Below are 19132 nucleotides of genomic sequence, written 5' to 3'. Positions count from 1 at the left end.
TTTTAGATATCTTGAAATTTTTAAACATTTTTTTTTAAGGTATGGCAGAATACATCCTAATTTTATTTATTTTAAAACATTTTTTTTTCTTTTGTCCTTTTCCTTATGACTTTTTCTTATTGCATGGGAGTGATTGGAGGTAATTTTGTTCTGTTGTTCTTTGGTTTTGTTTTGTTCTTTTAACCCAAGGGAATTGTATGGTTTGTTTCATATGTATCACATTGTATTTGTATGGCTATGCAATTCCTGTTAAAAACCAAATAAACAAAGTTTGGAAAAAAAAAAAAAAAGTGACAAATGGCTAAAGGCGGTGTCCGCGAAAAGTCCATTAAGTGAAGTGATTCTTGTCTAGAGCTTTTATTTTGAAATCAGCAGATCAACTTCCCTTTTGTAGTTTATTGGAGGTATATGAAGTGTATTGTGCTCATGCTTTAATAGATGTTTATTTTTTATTCTTTATTTTTTGCAGGTTTTATGCAGCAGAGATAGCCGTTGGCTTGTTTTTTTTGCACCGGAAGGGAATCATCTACAGGTGGGTTACATGTTTATTTTACTCTTGTGTTTTCAAGCAACTAGTGTGGCTAAACCTAAGGTGAAAGCTCTGGGATAAATCTTGTGCCAGCAGGAACTGAATTTGGATTGCTCGAATGTGCATAATTTGAAATTGAATGCATTGGTTTGAAAATAAATTTCACCAAATTGAAACTGAATTTAATGATTTGAAACTGAATTTAAAGTTTTGAATTTGAATTAATTTGCTTTGAAACTGTATTTTGGTTTATTAAAAATTCAGTCTGACTACTTTCACTTTCAGTTCCAAAATTCAGATTTTTGTGTCACATCCTGGTCCTCGAGAAAGCCAGCCAGAGTAATCAAACACAGATCCACAGATTTATGTTTCACTTTGGTGAAGTTTCCCTTCTGTAATGCAACATAGTTGATGCAATCCACCGTAAAAGTGACAAAAACAGAATTATTTTATTGCAGGGATTAATTTCATCTATAGAAAATGTTACATTTACATCTCATCATGGATCAGTCAGCAGCATCATCTGATCAGTATGTGATCCATGATGAGACGTAAATGTAACATTTTCTACCTATAGGTAAAATTAATCACTGCGATAAAATAACTGTCTGTTTTTGTCACTTTTGTGGTGGATTGCATCAACTCTGTTACATACAGAAAGGAAACTTCACTGAAGTGAAACCCAAATCTGTGGATCTGTGTTTGTTTACTCTGGCTGGCTTTCTCAAGGACCAGGATGTGGGACACAAAAATCTGAATTATGGAACTGAAATTGAAAGTAGTCAAAATGAAGTTTTAATAAACCAGAATACAGTTTCAAAGCAAATTAATTCAAATCCAAAACTTTAAATTCAGTTTCAAATGTAATAATTGCAATTTTCCCCCCGGGATCATTAAGTATTCTGATTCTGATTCTGATTCTGATTCTGAAAGCATTAAAATAAGTTTCAATTTAGTGAAATTAATTTTCAAACCCATGCATTCAATTTCAAATTATGCACATTCAGATTCAATCAGAGCAATTCAAATTCAATTCCTGCTGGCACAAGATTTATCCCATAGAAAGCCTCTGTGTCTGTTTCACACAGATTATTGGAAGATTTTTTCACATGTTAAATGACGAGATCAGGAGATAATGTCCAAAAAAGGAGGAAATTAAGATGTTAAAGAGGAAATGAGTGAAACAAATGAACAGTTGCTGCTTTGAAATTGATAACAATTGTTTACAGTTAAACATGAGTCACAGCAGCGTTCTCTACAGAAAACAAATGTCAACCTTTTTTCTCCCCTCGACTTCACCTCTTCGTTTGTCATCCTGAGTTTATTTTTTGATGAAAGTGTGTTCCATAAAAGTGTTTCATGAGGTGAAGCAACACAATTCAAAACACGAGCAAAAGGTTCAAGCTGAACTCTGAGAAGCAAAACAAGCGCAGAGGACCAAAAGCCGATGGGAAAATAACACGTTACTCATCAAATGACGTGAGCCGCAGATAAACGCGGAGCTCAGACATGTGAGGTTGTGCTTTTTACTGGAGGGCATTTAGAAATGTTTCAGCACAAACGCTGTCTGTGCTGCAGGGATCTGAAGCTGGACAACGTGATGCTGGACTGCGAGGGCCACATCAAGATCGCAGACTTTGGCATGTGCAAGGAGAACATGTACGAGGGGATGTCCACACGCACCTTCTGTGGCACCCCGGACTACATCGCACCCGAGGTGAGGCGTCCGCCATGTTTAAAGGAACTCACATGGCGTCTTTATAGTCTCAGAGATCTACCATCATGTGACCCCTTATTAACCCCGTGAGGAATTTGTTTTCTATCGCTGAAAAATTAAAGGAACAATTCAGCACGTTTTGTTCTACATAGTTATTACATAAAGTCCTACCATTTGTGATGAACGCAGCAAATAAGATTGACTTTTGGATATTTGAGATCAGACAAGGAAACAGAAAAAATAATAAACATACTTTAGTTTTTATTTTCTCACAATCAATAGCTCCCATATTTATTTCAATGACTTGGTGTGAACTTTTGTGTAGTTTTAGTTAGTTGTAGATTTAGATTAGACGTAGAAATGCAGCGTGAATGCTGAGAGCTGAAACAAGAAAACTAATAAAACAAGAGATAAAATTAGCAAAAGGGAAGCTAAAATCTAAAATGAGCAAAACACCATCAAAATCTAAAATAATCAAACCAGTAGCTAAAAGCTAAAATTTGCTAACGAGTTGTTAAAAACTGGATTTAAAGCAACAGCTTAAAGCTAAAGTCATCAAACTGGAAGCTAAAAGCTAAAATTACCAAACGTGTAATTACATGAAAGCTAGAATTAGCAAAACAGTAGCTAACGTCTTCTCGGCTGAACTAACCCAACAATGGAGAAGGTTTCTTTTTATTTCTAATTTTCATTGAGCTAAAGTTTCAGTATTTCATATTTATAGAATCTTGTAAAAAACAAATAATTTTACATTTTTTTCATGAAGCTGATAAACAAGTTATAGTTCACGAGGAAACATTTAAATGATTTCATTTGTGTGTTAAAAGAAAACACAGCTGTGTTTTTAGCTTTTTGGGCGTGCATCTGTGTGATTGTGCAGTGTGTGTGTGTCGAGTGTGCGTGTGTAAGGGGGAGGGAAGTGTGGGCTGGTAAATTGGCTGGTGGGAGAAAAAAGCTTTTGTTATGGCAGCTGGAAATAGCTGATTGTGTTTAGCAGAGGTTGATTTGGTTGTTTGAGTTGAGGAAAATGCTTTAGCTGGATTTTTGTCCCATGTCTTCACTGTAAGCCCTCTCGGGCAGAAAATGCAGTAACCTTGTTTCTGTTTCCTCTCAGATCATAGCTTACCAGCCTTATGGGAAGTCAGTGGACTGGTGGGCTTACGGAGTCCTCCTGTATGAGATGTTAGCGGGACAGGTAAAGAGTTCTTTACAATAGAGCCCAAATTTTTTTTTATTAAAATAATTTAATGTATGTGATTTCAAACTTACAGAAAAACAGACTACCTTTGTAAAGCTCAAACCTATATTATGCCTTTCCTTTTTTTTAATTTGTGGATTTGTACCTTTCCAGTTTGTTTTTGGCAAAAGAATTGTTTACTTTTATCTCCAGAGATAATTTTTCTTGGAACAGAAAGTCACATCTGGCTCCTACATCTGAAATGTGTTCCTATAAAAAAAAAAGGCTGCAAATTGTCCAAATTTCTATTTGAGCCTTCTGCCGCTGCTTTTGTCCTTTCCAGCCACCATTCGACGGAGAAGACGAGGACGAGCTGTTCCAGTCCATCATGGAGCACAACGTGTCCTACCCCAAGTCCATGTCCAAAGAAGCTGTGTCCATCTGTAAGGGGGTGAGTGGTGTTTACACCCAACAGGAGAATGAGGTAGAACATCTCCGTTAAACGTGCTCTGAGGCTGAGACGTTTCACGGCTTCCTGCATGAAGCAGTTTTGCTGTTTGACAGCAGGTGTTTGCACTCTGACAGCTAGTTTTACACTGAAAACTGAAACCCGTCGGCTGCTGCTGAGGAGTTACGCAATCGTCAGGAGACACACGCACGTCCCTACCCTCTGCTGAAACTAAAATAACCTCCGATTCTCCCGACTCGTCTCAAGTGTTTCTTTTATTAAACACAGACATGGAGATGTTTCAACAAAAACTAATCGGCCCCAGTTGTTGTTGTTTTGTTTTTGTTGTCGCACTGGTGTAAACTCAGAAAGGCAGATTAAAATCAAATGATCCGAGCAGCATAAAGGCACGAATGCTGTTTTTATTCCACTTTTCCTTTTATCATGAGGGGATAAATGATCCGATTTGTATGTACCAGGTGTATTAAACAGGAGTTTTATATTTTATTTAATATTTCCTTTTCAAAGTGTCTGTGTTCACTCAGATATTTTAGAAAATAATTTCATGCTGGAAAATGAGCATGACTTGAAGATTTAATTATGATGTGAGCTTGTAAACTCTTTTAAACTGCACCATTTGATGTATTTCAGGACTACATTTACATACTGAATAATCCTTATAAAATAAGCTTTAATAATCAAAGTAAATTACACGATTTTCCCTGAAACACTCTAATCCTGGATTATTAAGATATTCTGCCATTGTTTTGTCAATTGTTTTTCAAGTAACACTTTATTATTTTTTAACAATTATAATAAAATTATGTGCAATGATCCTCAGCTACAATCACACCAAGTTTTAGCACAATATTTGTAAATTCTTCTGAATTATGTGTTTTTGCTTRGGCTGAAGTCGATCAGCTTTAGCTGCCATCTTGAACAGGGCTGACTCAGAAAATTAATGAGCTGTAGATTTACACCCAGGAATTATTTCCTGAAAGTTTCATTAAAACCCATCCACAAAACATTATTGTCCACTTTTTCACCTTTCACAAAGTTATTGTTTAGCCTGAATTTTCTTTCTTTTTTTTTTCTTTTTCCCTTTTTTGAGTCTTAATTTAGAACTCCCGTGTTTGTCTCACATCTGGACTGCTCATCGTCACGGCGAAGCGCTGATTTTCACGTTCCTGATTATTTGCAGACAAGGAAATGAACTTTCAGAGTCAATTACCAAACCAGAGAGACGATTATGTTAAGCGTCAGACTCAGACTGATGGAGACTTTTAATATTTGTCATGACATCCTGAGGTTGGCTTCCTGTCACACAACATGAACAGCTGACAAAAGAGATTGCATTCCTGTTGTTGTTTATTTCACYTTTTATTTAAAAAGAATGGCCAGAACAGAACATGATTACTGAATCTGAAATAACTATTTGAAGTAATGTTAACAGCTGATTTACTGTCAGATTCTGCACAAAGCTGCTGAATAACTGTTGGTTTAAACCAGAGGAACTGTGGGAAAACTGAGTGAGTGACTTCAAAAACATTTGCTAAAGAATGAAAGATAAAATAAGAACAGAATCAAAAATTTGTAAAAAGCTGCAAAACTGTAGCTAACGTCTAAAATGTGCTGCTTTAAGCTAAAAGTAGCATTAGAAGACAAAAAAATTGTGTTTTAAGGATTTGAGTTCTCATTTTGTTTTTGTGTGGAAATCTTTTGTAAATAAAGTTAAATAAGTCAACAAGGTTAAAAGTTACAATTAGTAAAAGTCACAGCACTCTTTTTTCAATCCAGCTGAAAATATTCAGAAGTTCAGTTTCATTCCTTCTCTTCGACCTCTGCTTCGTCCGTTTCTTATTCTGTAAAAGGACCAAACTGTTTGCATCACGTCTTTTTCCTCTGTCCCTGTTTGTCTCCAGCTGATGACGAAGCACCCGTCGAAGCGCCTCGGCTGCAGCCCTGAGGGCGAGCGGGACATCCGAGAGCAGGCCTTCTTCAGACGCATCGACTGGGAGCGTCTGGCCAACCGAGAGATCCAGCCGCCGTTTAAACCCAAAGTGGTGAGTAAATCGTGCAGAAATGTCAGTCACTCACGGTCAGTTCTTAATAACTTGCCCTTTGGTAAGAATCCCTCTGTTTAACTTCTTAAAGATTTCTCTCCTTTATTCTCTAAAAAAGGGTTTTTATTTTGTTGGGTGACTTTTTTCTGGCATTCACTGACATTTGTCGCTGCCTGAGAAGCTCTTTTGTGGATTTTGTGGTGTCTTTTGGTTGGTCCTCAGCAGTTTTGAAAGTTTAAATAGGGAAGCGCTTTCACAAACCCAGACCATGATTGAACCGCCTCCATGCTTTACCTATGAATAGGTTATTTTATTGGGATTCTGCTGTTTTTTCCAAATATATATTTGATAAAGTCTCTTGGATTTTCCTGTCTAATTATTCTTCATCTGCAGAACCTTCTCAGTCCTGTTAGACTTTGCGTTCACCACTGCAGCTGCTTTGAGGAGCATTTTTTATGAGCTGAAGACCAGCTGTGTGAAAACATTTTACAATCTTCATATAACATTCTGCCATACTGTGGCATGAATATTTAAAAAATCAAAGCGCTTCACGGCTGCTCAGGCAGGTCAAAAGATACTTGGATTTACCAAAAATACAAATATTTGCAAATGTGCTGGTCCCTTTCGACTAATCCTGGAAAACAGAATTGTTAACAAAAAAATTTCAAGTCAAAAGTATCCAATTGGGAGGAATTTCAAATCATGTTATGGTGGTTATCACATTTTTTAATTTTGTTTTTTTTTTATTATTTAAGCAGTAAGAGGTTTAATAAGATTTGTTCTCTCTGCACCTTCTTCATTCAGTAAATGATTCACTTTGTTTTTAATGGGCTTTTTGTTGTTTTTATAAATGAAAAAAAATGACTAAATAAAAAAATGTTGGTTAAAAAAAGTGTTTATTATTTTTTTCTTTTCACATTTCTTTTTTGGGTTTTTTGGTGATTTCCTGAAGGTTATTTTTGTCATTTTAAATCATTGCTGAATAATTCAAAGAACTCCTCAGAGTTCCCAGGAGCGTATGCATGAGCGGCCGTGCATTTGTGATCACATTCATCTCCAGCAAATGTGTTTGTTCGGTGTTTTCTGCACGCAGCAGAGCTGGAAGATGAATCTCAGCTGTGGCCACCTGCAGCCCACCCCTCTCCCCAAATATCTGCACCTCCTCCTGTCGCCACCAACGCTGCTTTTCTGTTCTCTGACCCCCGCATCCTTCATCCCCTCTGTGCCCAAATTGCCTGAAGCACTGCCACCGAGGGATAAAAATAGCTTTAAGAGCAGTGTTTCATTTTAGTTGCACACACGTAGAAATGCTGCCTTGCATTGTGGCTGTATCACACAGTGGATGCATTCATTGCTGGTTGTGTTGCAGTTGTGAGCTCACAGAAGACCTTTTCGCACTGCAAGTCCCGGCCTCGGGGCCAGCCTGGCTTTAAACCCGGGTTCAGCGTGTTTGTTTTAGCCCTTATGGCCCAGTTCCACCCCGATTTCTGGAACCCTGAAACCTTTGGTTCGGTCTGGGCCGGGATACTCGGCCCGTTTTGACACCAGCTACTGCTGCTCATTGATTGGTTCACTGACTGGGGGGTTACGTCACACAGATGAGAGAAACTTTTGAATCGTTTGCAGCAAATGTAATATTTTTTTCACACGAGTTTAACCAAGCTACAAGAATAAATAAATTAATAAATAAATAAAAATAAAAAATCACAAGTTAACATGCGCTACCATTAACTTACCATTCTCTGTCCTGCCCTCTCCTCTTAGTCATCATACTGCTGGATGGTCCAGTTCAATGTTCAGTACTTTGTCTTTGAGTTTAGTGTAGTCCATTAATGTTGTGTTGCAAATAAAATGAAATAAGATTTCTGCGTGTTAAATTGTTTGATCCTACCCACATCAAGGCAGCTCTCTGCTCAATGCAAACACAACCAGGGCTAGGCGGGGCAGGCTGAGCTGAGCCTTACAATGCTAAAATACCTAGACTGCATCACAAATCGGTCTGAAAAAGCAGATCTGAACTTTTACAGAGGACCTGAAGAAGGCTTACATTTAAATTTTTAAGTCAGACACTGACGCTAATGACCTCCACCACCTGTTTACATAGTTCACTTCTGATCTAATTACAGCTTCTGCCAGGCTAAATACAGTATTGACATTTTCCTTCACCACTCTCCCGCTGAGGCGGCTCAGAAGCTTACTAAAAGTGGGAAAAGCCTTTCATCACAAGCCCACAACCTTTTTCTACCCTTTTACTGTCCGCCCGTCAAAAACGCTGCCCTCCGTCTAACACCCTTCTCATCTCTTTCAGTGTGGAAAGGGGGCAGAGAACTTTGACAAGTTCTTCACACGCACCCAGCCTGTGCTGACCCCTCCAGACCAGCTGGTCATCGCCAACATCGACCAGAGCGAGTTCGCCGGCTTCTCCTACATCAACCCTCAGTTCTCCCATCCCTCTTTGCACAGCGTGGTATGAGGCGGCGAGACCTGTCCAGCGAGCGTCCCCCTGCTGTCAAGAGACTCCTATAATCCTCTAGCTTTTTGTGTCTTAAACACTTAACCAATTCCTGTGCACCGAGACACCCGAGCAGAAAGGAGCAAAAAAACCAAAAGGTTCAGAGTGTCGCTGATGACGGGCGGGGAGAGAAAACTGAACCACGGCGCTGATGTCCACAGCGTTTCACACTGTTTCTTAGCCCGAACCTGCATTTCCAAACACACAGCTGTAGCTTTCAACACATCTACAGCCTTTTACCTTGTGAATGAATGTGTCTCGGTATCAGTTACTTGCTCTTTCGGTGTTAAACAGTTTAATCCCACGTACGTTCCTTGTCTTGCAACAAGCTGCAATGCACAAAAAGAGCAGATATTTTTTCTGTGCTTTACACCTGTATGTTTCTCTACTTTTAAAAAAAAAGTGATGGTATGCTGTTACACGAGTGCCAATGTTGAGATGAAAAAAAAGCATTTCTACTAGAGTTTTTAAAGTCCTTGTGATGTTTTCTTCCTCCTTCTGGCCTTTCTGGATGGTGTTAAAGCACTAAACACCCTTAAATTGGGTCTGTTTGTATTTGTTGTTTTGTTGTTAGTAGATCAAAATGGGGACGGAGAAACAGAAGCAGGACGCCCGAGTCTTTTTCGGCGCATGCAGATGTTTCCCGCGGTGAAGAAGTCAGAAACGTGTGAATGAAGCAGACGGTGTTTTGAAGTATTAAGATACTATTTTCATATGCACAAAGCAGATCTCTGTCGCATGCTTGTTTTCTGACTCCGTATGAGCTGTAGAGTTTAGGATGCAGTGTTGTATCACTGTAAAGTTTAGCATCAAATTAATTCTGTCAATATATATCTGTTCCATGTTGACTCTGAAGAAGAAGAAAAAAAACAAGAGTTCTTTGTTTTATGTTTTATTTGAACTTTTCTGTCCAGACATGTCTCGAATATTAGTTTTCTTTTATGTAAATACGATTCAAAAAGAGAAGTTACTTGCAGATTTTATACTACAAACTGAATGTGCTTTTACTACCATAGACGGTTTGAACATTTCTATGTTTAGATTAGACCTAAAAGTATATATATATACATAAATATATATATATACAGTTGGCTGATATTTGGTAGCTTTGATATCAGAAAACCCTGTTATAAATGTATCAAGTATTCAGTATCCAATGTTTTATACTACTCTGTGTCATATAGACAATATGCAGCACTTGTTATGCGTGGAGCAGCCGAACGCCCTCTTGCCTTGGCCATGACGGGGTCAACTCGCACCCAACTCCAACTGTATGAGGATTCTGGAGTGCCCTGTGGCCAAACATGTCCTGTCTTTTCTGATATATAGTGTGCATGCGTGAGGCAAGGCCTGACCCAAGCATGAAAACCACCCCTGCATGTTACAGAGATCCTCGCTGTAGAGTCACTCCGAAGGAGAAAAACCAACCAGCATTGTGCGTTTTCTGCTCATGTCTTTCCACGCTCGCTCATGTAGCCCAAACTGTTAAAGAGCTAAACTATTTTAAAAAAGACACACATGTAAATTGTTTAATTTGTTCATCTGTGCCAAACACTGTTTTTTGGTGCCCCACCTTGGGCGCCATGTTCTTTGAGCCCAGGTGCTTCTGTACGGAGGTGATCCGGCGCATATTGTTGATGGTAATTGATAGTTGATGGTAATTGATCTGCTCTAAGATTCAATTAGTCTGCTTTAAAGCAGTAAAGACATATTTTATCCTTGTCAGTTAGGTGTGTCCAATTTTTTATTAGAATTTTTTCTTCTTTTTTTACATCTGAACTACAGGTCCTTCTAAAAAAATTAGCATATTGTGATGAAGTTCATTATTTGTAATGTACTGATAAACATTAAACTTTCATATATTTTAAATTCATTGCACACCAACTGAAGTAGTTCAAGCCGTTTATTGTTTTAATATTGATGATTTTGGCAAAAAAGTAAAGAAAAACAAAAAATCCCTATCTCAAAAAATTAGCATATTTCATCCAACCAATAAAAGAAAAGTTTTTTAATACAAAAAAGTCAACCTTCAAATAATTATGTTCAGTTATGCACTCAATACTTGGTCGGGAATCCTTTTGCAGAAARGARTGCTTCAATGCGGCGTGGCATGGAGGCAATCAGCCTGTGGCACTGCTGAGGTGTTATGGAGGTCCAGGATGCTTCGATAGRGGCCTTAAGCTCATCCAGTGTGTTGGGTCTTYDYTCTCTCAACTTTCTCTTCACAATATCCCACAGATTCTCTTTGGGGTTCAGGTCAGGAGAGTTGGCAATGAGCACAGTAATACCATTGTCAATAAACCATTTACCAGTGGTTTTGGCACTGTGAGCAGGTGCCAGGTCGTGCTTAAAAATGAAATCTTCATCTCCATAAAGCTTTTCAGCAGATGGAAGCATGAAGTGCTCCAAAATCTCCTGATAGCTGCATTGACCCTGGCCTTGATAAAACACAGTGGACCAACACCAGCAGCTGACATGACACCCCAGACCATCACTGACTGACAAGTCTTCTCGTTGTGCAGCGTTTTCTGCCACACTTTTTCCTTCCCACAGACTTCCCACTGAGGGTTCCTTGATACAGCACTCTGGGAACAGCCTATTCGTTCAGAAATGTCTTTCTGTTTCTTACCCTCTTGCTTGAGGGTGTCAGTGATGACCTTCTGGACAGCAGTCAGGTCAGCAGTCTTACCCATGATTGTGGTTTTGAGTAATGAACCAGACTGGGAGTTTTTAAAAGCCTCAGGAATGTTTTGCAGGTGTTTAGAGTTAATTTGTTGATTCAGATGATTAGGTTAATAAGTCATTTAGAGAACCTTTTTGAAATGATGTGCTAATTTTTTGAGATAGGGATTTTTGGTTTTTCTTTACTTTTTTGCCAAAATCATCAATATTAAAGCAATAAAAAGTTTGAACTACTTCAGTTGGTGTGCAATGAATCTAAAACGTGAAAGTTTAATGTTTATCAGCACATTACAGAAAATAATGAACTTCATCACAATATGCTAATTATTTGAGAAGGACCTGTACATTAGGTTACAATGACAAAGACCAAATTAAAATTCATGAAAGTATCTTGTGTACTTATTTATCTTTAAATTAGTTTTGAACTGATGTTGCACCTGTTTTACATCTGGACCAAAATGAAGTCTTCAAACTGAATGTTTACATGTCTCACATTGAGAACCCATATAGAAAAAAAAAGAATAAAAACTTTAGATTTGTTGTGAAGATAATCAAATGTCAGGGTATAAAACCACTGCAGGCTGGAATTAGAGTCACAGGGTTGTTTGTGTTTCTTTTACTGCCCCTGCTTTGTTAACCTGAACCTTCTGGTTCCTCTGTTCATTGTGTGATGGCAAATACTGTGTATAAATAAAGTATACAGCAACAATAGCATACTCCTTGTTTTTAATCATAGGGTTGTTTGTTTATCAAAGAAATACCATCTGTCAAATCACTCAGTCTGGGTGTACATAAAAATGTTATGTATATAATGACAATTTAAATATAGGCAAATGTGTTGCTTTAAGAAAAGATCTTCCCTCTTGAAGGTTCCATCCCACGCCTCTTGAGTGTTCAGCTGCTCTTTTCTGATTTTTCTGTGCTCTCCATCAGACAGCTGCCTCCCTGCAGCTGTGAGGAGAGGAGCTGTCCTCGGTGCTGAAAACACAAACTCCTGTTTTCATCACTTTGAAGAACATCACGCGGACTGAGGTGGGTTTTATTTTCTGAACTTAAACGAAAGGATTTAACCCTTACAGGTTAAAAGTTGCTGCTTCGTGGTGTAAGTCAGGCTTCTGTCTGCTTTCTTCCTGAAAGCACCGACACGCTGCTGCTGCTGCTTCTGTTCACTCCACAGCTCTCTGAGGGAATTTACTGGCAAAACGACAAAAGAGAATTGATTTTTCCCCCTTGAAGTCTAACATTTTTCAGCTTTACCTCTTTATTCCCAACTTTGACGCGTCACTCCGAGTGTTGGACAGAAAATAACAAACAGGTAGGAGCAAACTGCATGAAGCAAAGTGAGCACAATGATGAACGAAGAACAAATCCTGAGTGACTTTGTTGCATATTTTTTTACTGTTTTGAACTAGAAATTCATGTTGATTCAGTCACAAATTTCTGTTCATCATCCTGATTAATCAGCTGCACTGTTCATGTTAAGATTGAAAAATATTTGAAGCAATTGCAAAAAGGTACACATTTCACACAAATGTTAAATTGTTAGATAAATGCTGAAGTGATAGTTTTGCACTTAAACTTTTTTCTCTAAATTTGTATTTGTTTTTAAAAGAAAAATTTTAAAAACTCAAAGGTTTTTATTTTACATTTAAAGGTATTGATTGAATTAGGAAATAATATCTATTTTAACATTTAAAAGTTTTTGCTTATTGTAATTAAATTAATGAATGACTTAAACCAAATTTCTTTGGTTTAAGTCATTCATTAATATTTATTACAACATAACAAATGTGGTGTAAGTGAAACAACACTGTCTTGGTGTGATACGTGAATATTGGGACACAAAACTTAATTTTAAGTCACTCTAAAATATTTGCTACTTGGTTGGTTTTGTAAAAATCTGTAATTTTCTGAAAATGTTACGTAGTGTCTCAAATGTTCATGAAAAGATGTGGACACATTAATGCAAAATTAATAACTAAAACATTTGAATCCACTCTCCTGGCACAAAAGTTTGTAAAACATTTTGTTTCCACTTAAGGTTTTATAAATAGGTTAGTTGTGATTTTGTTAAAGCCTTATAAAGCATTTATAAATCTAATATAATGCACTAATTATACAATGAAGCAGGTTCATGTGTTCATGTTTTTACTTGTTTCATATAATATTACTGTTAATCATTGGTTTATTGCATGTTCAAATCTTAATAATTGCATTTTTAGCGGTTTAATAACCATTCTTAAGGATGTTCTTGCTGTAAAGTCGTACTGACATTTCTTTTTAGCATGTTTCATTTATAGTTTAATCGAGTAGTAATAAGTCAAATAAGATCAATAAGTAGCTTCAGCCATAAACAGTCAAACTGACAGAAAATAAGTTCAAAAATTTGGAGCCCATCTGGTGACATTGGATAAACAAGAATTAGTGTGTGACCATGATGTAACTTGTGGCCTTAAGAACGTTAATGCAAACATTTACATGCAGAGACTGTTGGTTACTAACATGAGCAAGTCTGAATTAATTTTTATTTTTATTTTAATATTGGAATGAATGAATGACTAATTCCAGTGACTTGCAGTTAGGTATGAAGTAATTGTTAATGCTGCAGCTGTAAAACACAGGTAACCTGGAGTTGTCTTTGTCCAAAAAGCTTCGTTTTATTTATATTTTTGCTCAACTCTCAAAACAGGTAAACTGTATTGTTTAGATTGAACCATGGAGGTATATTCTTTGGATTAAACACACACACACACACACAAAAATAATAAGTGTGGCGTACCGTTGAACAGTTAAACACAAAAAACAGTATTTTCATACAGAATCTGACTCCGACAATGTCTGTATCTCTCACAAAGGGACAAGGCTGCTCAAAATGATCTTGTGGCTATGTATTAACTAAAGCATGGTCATGTGTTATTATCTCATGACCATGATTTTTTTTATCCAATGTCACCAGGTGGGCTCCGTAAAAATGTGTTTTAGAAAGAAGAAATTTCCAAGACTTTTGCTTTACTTTCTTAAGGACGTTATATATTTTTTGTTTTCTTACCACTGTGGCACAGCCTGGAGTTCCACCCAACACTCACTCCTCAGGTTGTCTGATGACAGATAAAATTTGGTACCTGAATGCAGGAGCTTAGCTGGTCTCATTATCAATAAATATAAGTTAATAAATTTATCAAATGGGCTCTTAATAGCTTAATACTTAAACCATTTGACTTCCTTGTGATGTTCTGTTCTCTGACGGATCACTGCACTTTGACATGAGTCCTGACAGAGTTTTAAATCATCATCTTCTCTCTGCAGACGTCATCTCTGTGATCATTCAGCCAAATCCCCTCCATGACGGTTACAAACCTTTTTTTTTCTACTGCAGCTAAATTCTTGCTTGTAAAATGTCAAAAACGGGAGCTGGATTTTAATAGATTCAGACATTTGTATTCACAGCGGAAAAGCCTGCAACACATTTCATGTCCTTTAGTCTGGCCACTCAAATAGCTTTATCATTGACTCGGGCTTTATTATTCTCTCCATGGCGGGCAGGATGGAGTTAGACGGGACATGGAGAGAATTAAAAGAAAGGAGGAGGAATGAAAAAGGAAGACTGAGTTTCTTTCGGGCGAGCTGAAAGCTGAAAATAAAACAGGAAGATTATAAAAGATGTTACTGATTTGTGCACTCTCATGCCTGCCTGACATTTCACACTCTGCTTATTACGCTGAATAAAGATGAGTTTTTAAATCTCTAAAGGCTCTCTGACATGGACAACTGAAAGACAAGAAGCTCTCAAAGTGTTTCTCCCTTTTCTTCTTTATATTTATCGTTTTGTTTCCCAATCTTCCTTTGCCCTGATTTTTCTTTCTTTTTTTTTTTCAATCTAAAGCTCTAAGAATTTTTATTTTTTAGCTCAAAGCCAGAGAGGTGATTGCATGAAGCTCCTGCTGTTTTTGTTGTCGAACTGAATCTGGAAGATTGTGACAGTTTGTTGAAGGGGTTCAGAGTCTGAACACTGATCATCAGTGATTAGAATAAAAGTCAGGTAGCATTTCAGTCTAGTCCTGAAAACAGAAAATAAAACTTTTTATATGAAAACATGTCTCAACAAAAGTTATTTGTAGTTTTGCTTATTTGACTCTGAGCTACCGCCAAACCAAATTTTAGCTCAATATCTGTTTGACGGAGTTCTAGCTATTTTCACTTTGGTTTATGTTAATTAGTTGTGGTGGCCATCTTGAATTGGACTCAGGGGCTTTTAGCTCATTTTTTGTAGCTAAAAGTTATATTTTAAAACGTTTTTGTTCTTTGTAAACAGTCACAACATTGTATGGCTCAGGAGGCACTATTTTATTTGACAATATGGCACTAAATCTGTAAATCGAATCACACTCTTACATTAGTCAGGAATTTTATATTTTTGTCTTTTGGTTGTATCTTCCTCTTCATCTCTCTTGAGTAAACCTTGTTTTTTTTCTACACAGGATCTTTTTTCTTTCTTCTTCCTTGGATTTGAAGCAGCAGCTTGTGGAAGCCATGAGTGCGTGCAGCAGGAAGGCTCTGACTTTACTCAGCAGTGTCTTTGCAATCAGCGGCCTGGGGCTGCTGGGAGTGGCAGTGAGCACAGATTACTGGCTCTACCTGGAGGAGGGTGTCATTACACCTCTGAACCAGACCGCCGTGATCAAGACTTCAATGCACTCCGGCCTCTGGAGGGTCTGCTTCCTGGCTGGTTAGTGATGTGTGTGTAGATATGTGGTTTATATGTGGCACAAAAAAGATTTGGGATGAGGCAATGAAGGGCTCAGTGTCTTGCTCAGGGAGATGACGATGTCTGACTTCATACTGGTGAAATCAAACCCCTGTGGCTGCTCCGCTACACATGAATCTCTGACCCAGAATCAGGTCATCTAGCACCACGTTCTCACCAAACATGCAGTGCACGTCCAGAGAGTTGCGACCATTGTTCAGACACACCTCAACCCAGACAAACGGCTCTCTGGCCCGAGTGGTTCCATCAGATCAGTCAGTTAATGATATCTGTGGGGGTCAAACTCAGTTTCTGAAGGGGGTCAAAATTCAAAACTTAGTCCAATCCAAGGGCCAGTTTCTGTCAGTATTTGTTTAAGAAATGTTAAATAACAAATTATTCCTATAAAAATACAAATTATCTTTTTCAAATTATTTTTTTATCTTTTGGAATCTATAACTTAACAAATAAAGAAAAAAAAGAAAATTATGTTTAGGACCCATTTATTTCTTATATTGTATATTTTTCTTATATATTTCCCTATCAGCAACTTTCTCATTTACAGTATTATATCTTAGAGATACATTTTATAACAATCCACTAAATCAAGTAAACAAAGAAACCCCGCATTAAAAATCTAATTATTTGATTTTGAAATAAGAAGTGAAAACAGAATAAAATCATTAAAATCAATTATCTGTTTCTCTTTCCACACCAAAATCAAAGATTACTGAACAATTTAAACTTTTTGTTTTCTTGGCTTGAAAGTTGGCCACCATTCATTTCAAAGAATTAACTAAATTCATTGGCAGAAAGAGAAACCATAAAACTGTTTCACATGAAAATTATTTTCTTTGGGCCCGGATAAAATATGAATGAGGGCCAGATTTGGCCTGAGGGCCTTAAGTTTGATACAGAATATAATGACTATCTGTTTGTTGACAAGTGAAGCAACTATAAAATAAAAGTAACAAAGAAATATTTTACAATTTTTAGAAAAAATGTCCACATTTTATCTGTTTGTTAAAGCTGCTTAAAAAACAACCAGATGGAATTTTTAGTTTACCTGCCTTTTTTTTCTGTGCCAGCTCCCAAATCTAAGAACCACTTTGTTTGATGAACCCCTGAAGGTGACCCTCTCTCTCCTCTTCCTCTTCCAGGGGACGAGTCGGGCCGCTGCTTCACCATCGAGTACATGATGCCTGCGAGCGTCCAGCTGACATCAGAATCCACAGGAAACGTGCTCAGTGAGTTCAAACACTCCGGCTGTGAGGAAAGAAGGTTCAACTCTATTTTTGTTTGTTTTCTTCTCTGAGTAAAGCTTGTGTTTTCTCCTTTGATTAAAAAAAAATCCTGAGTGAAAACTCTCATTGATGAGTCTGAGTCACCTGTAAGCTTGTGTTTCTCCTCTCTGCATCCTCACAAAAAAACCAACAACAAAACCTGCATGGTTCAAAACTTAATGTGACAAATGATCACATGATGAGTCATTTATTTAGATTTAACACAGAGGTTTGTTAGAGATAAATGTGCAAAAATTAACCCTTCACCCTGTCAGGACCTTTTTCTTTTTTAAATGGTGAGAAAAAAAGTTGTTGTGTCACCGCTGAAACCATAAATGTTTCTAGATTAATTAATAAGAAGTGTTATTTTTGTTGTCAGTACACAAGAATCCTAAAACAGAAACACTTCCTGAGAAAAAGACATGATCTTCAAAGGGTCAAGTGTCTTTGGACCACATTGGAGACAATCAACAGGATTTCTGACCTTCAAAAATCCAGAATTTACATATTTGTTCAGCTAAAGGTGAAAAACCATGGAGGCGTTCTAAATCATTGGTTCCCAACCTATTTTCCTCACAGCCCCTTTTCTTACTTCCAGGCCAAGCTGAGAACCCCCCAGGTTGGGAACTTCTGCTCTAACTGATCCACAGTGGTGGGCACAGTTCCCCTAAAACATAAAGCCCCAATAGGGGAACTAATTTCCTGATTAGTGCTTTAGGGCTTTTGCTAATTTTAAAATGTATTAGTGGGTTAGCACTTGCTAAATTTATAGGCTAAATTTAGAAGCACCTAACTGAGGTCTATAAATGTTATTGATCAATGTTAATGTTAACAGCTGATGGTGAAAACTGTTGCACATTTTGTTCATATGTGTGTCACTTATCCAACTGGTAACAATATATTGARAATATATGAACMCAAACATGGCTGTGGACTGTCAGTGATAAGAATTAAGAGAGCAACATTTTAATATGTGACTCATGTTGTCTGTTGAAGAATGTTCATGGGTTGACTGGGTTATTTTAGAGCTTTAGAATTAGCTTTTGCTAAAAATTTCAGTGCGTTAGTGCTTTAGAATTAGGGGACCTAAATATCTGCGTTAGTGTTTTAGGGCCAGTGGAACTAATTCTTAGACTAGTCCTGCCCACCACTGCTGGTCCATTATGGGTATTGAGTTGGTAGCTTTTAAATCTTATGTACTGAGTATGTTTGAGAGCAAATGTAAATGTGCACATGTCTCCTCTTCCTCCTCAGAGATGATCCGCTCAGCGACTRCCTTCCCTCTGGTCAGCCTCATTTTCATGTTCATCGGTTTTGTCCTGAACAACGTCGGCCACGTCCGCCCCCACCGCACCATCCTGGCATTTGTCTCAGGAATCTTCTTCATCCTTTCAGGTACGCTCAACTTTCCTGTCCTGTTTGTGTCGCCTCGGCTGTGAGTATTCTGTGAATARTGAGCAGACTGTCTGTATTTCAGGGTTAGCACTGGTGGTGGGTCTGGTTCTCTACATCTCCAGTATAAATGACGAGATGCTGAACAGGACAAAAAGCAGCGAGACCTTTTTCTCCTATAAGTACGGCTGGTCCTTTGCCTTCGCTGCCCTCTCCTTCCTGCTCACTGAGGTGAGGCGTTGACTCAAATCAACTCTTTTACAGTTTAACTTCAGCAAAACACCTTTTGTAACAATTAAAGGTAAAAAATACACAAGTTAGTCATGTATTTAGTACATTTTATTGTTACTTSTATATAATTCATTGTTCTTTATTAATTTTGTAATTAGTCATATTGAAAATGTTTTAATAAATTCTCTCTAAAGTGCTGCTTGACCTGAGAACTCAGTGACTTTCTGACCTCTTGTGGTTATAATTAGGTACTGCAGCCTAACTTCCTGACCTAAGATTCAGTTGTTTTAATTAAAAAAACACCTATTAACAAGAAGACATTTATAAAGAACAATGACATTAGTGAGCATGTTG

General features: G+C 37.5%; 2 protein-coding genes across 2 annotated transcripts in view; both read left to right on the top strand.

Annotated features, from left to right (window-relative positions):
- prkcab (protein kinase C, alpha, b) overlaps positions 1 to 9319 on the top strand; it is a gene marked incomplete in the record, with an annotated part of 113795 nt that extends 104476 nt beyond the window's left edge. Inside the window, 6 exon segments of the mRNA XM_014010135.1 lie at positions 470 to 532; positions 2108 to 2246; positions 3361 to 3441; positions 3767 to 3874; positions 5794 to 5934; positions 8243 to 9319. Coding sequence (XP_013865589.1) covers positions 470 to 532; positions 2108 to 2246; positions 3361 to 3441; positions 3767 to 3874; positions 5794 to 5934; positions 8243 to 8407 — 697 coding nt within the window.
- A 2741-nt stretch (positions 9320 to 12060) lies between these two features.
- Positions 12061 to 19132, top strand: part of cacng5b (calcium channel, voltage-dependent, gamma subunit 5b) — an 8630-nt gene continuing 1558 nt past the window's right edge. Inside the window, exons 1-5 of the mRNA XM_014010137.1 lie at positions 12061 to 12160; positions 15607 to 15854; positions 17033 to 17119; positions 18410 to 18550; positions 18633 to 18778. Of these exons, the coding sequence (XP_013865591.1) occupies positions 15659 to 15854; positions 17033 to 17119; positions 18410 to 18550; positions 18633 to 18778 (570 nt within the window). The 5' untranslated portion in view covers positions 12061 to 12160; positions 15607 to 15658. The remainder of the gene's footprint in view (positions 12161 to 15606; positions 15855 to 17032; positions 17120 to 18409; positions 18551 to 18632; positions 18779 to 19132) is intronic.

This window comes from Austrofundulus limnaeus, unplaced genomic scaffold (genome assembly GCF_001266775.1).
Source record: "Austrofundulus limnaeus strain Quisiro unplaced genomic scaffold, Austrofundulus_limnaeus-1.0 Scaffold65, whole genome shotgun sequence".
NCBI lineage: Eukaryota > Metazoa > Chordata > Actinopteri > Cyprinodontiformes > Rivulidae > Austrofundulus > Austrofundulus limnaeus.
This window is presented reverse-complemented; position numbering and strand designations above follow the sequence as displayed.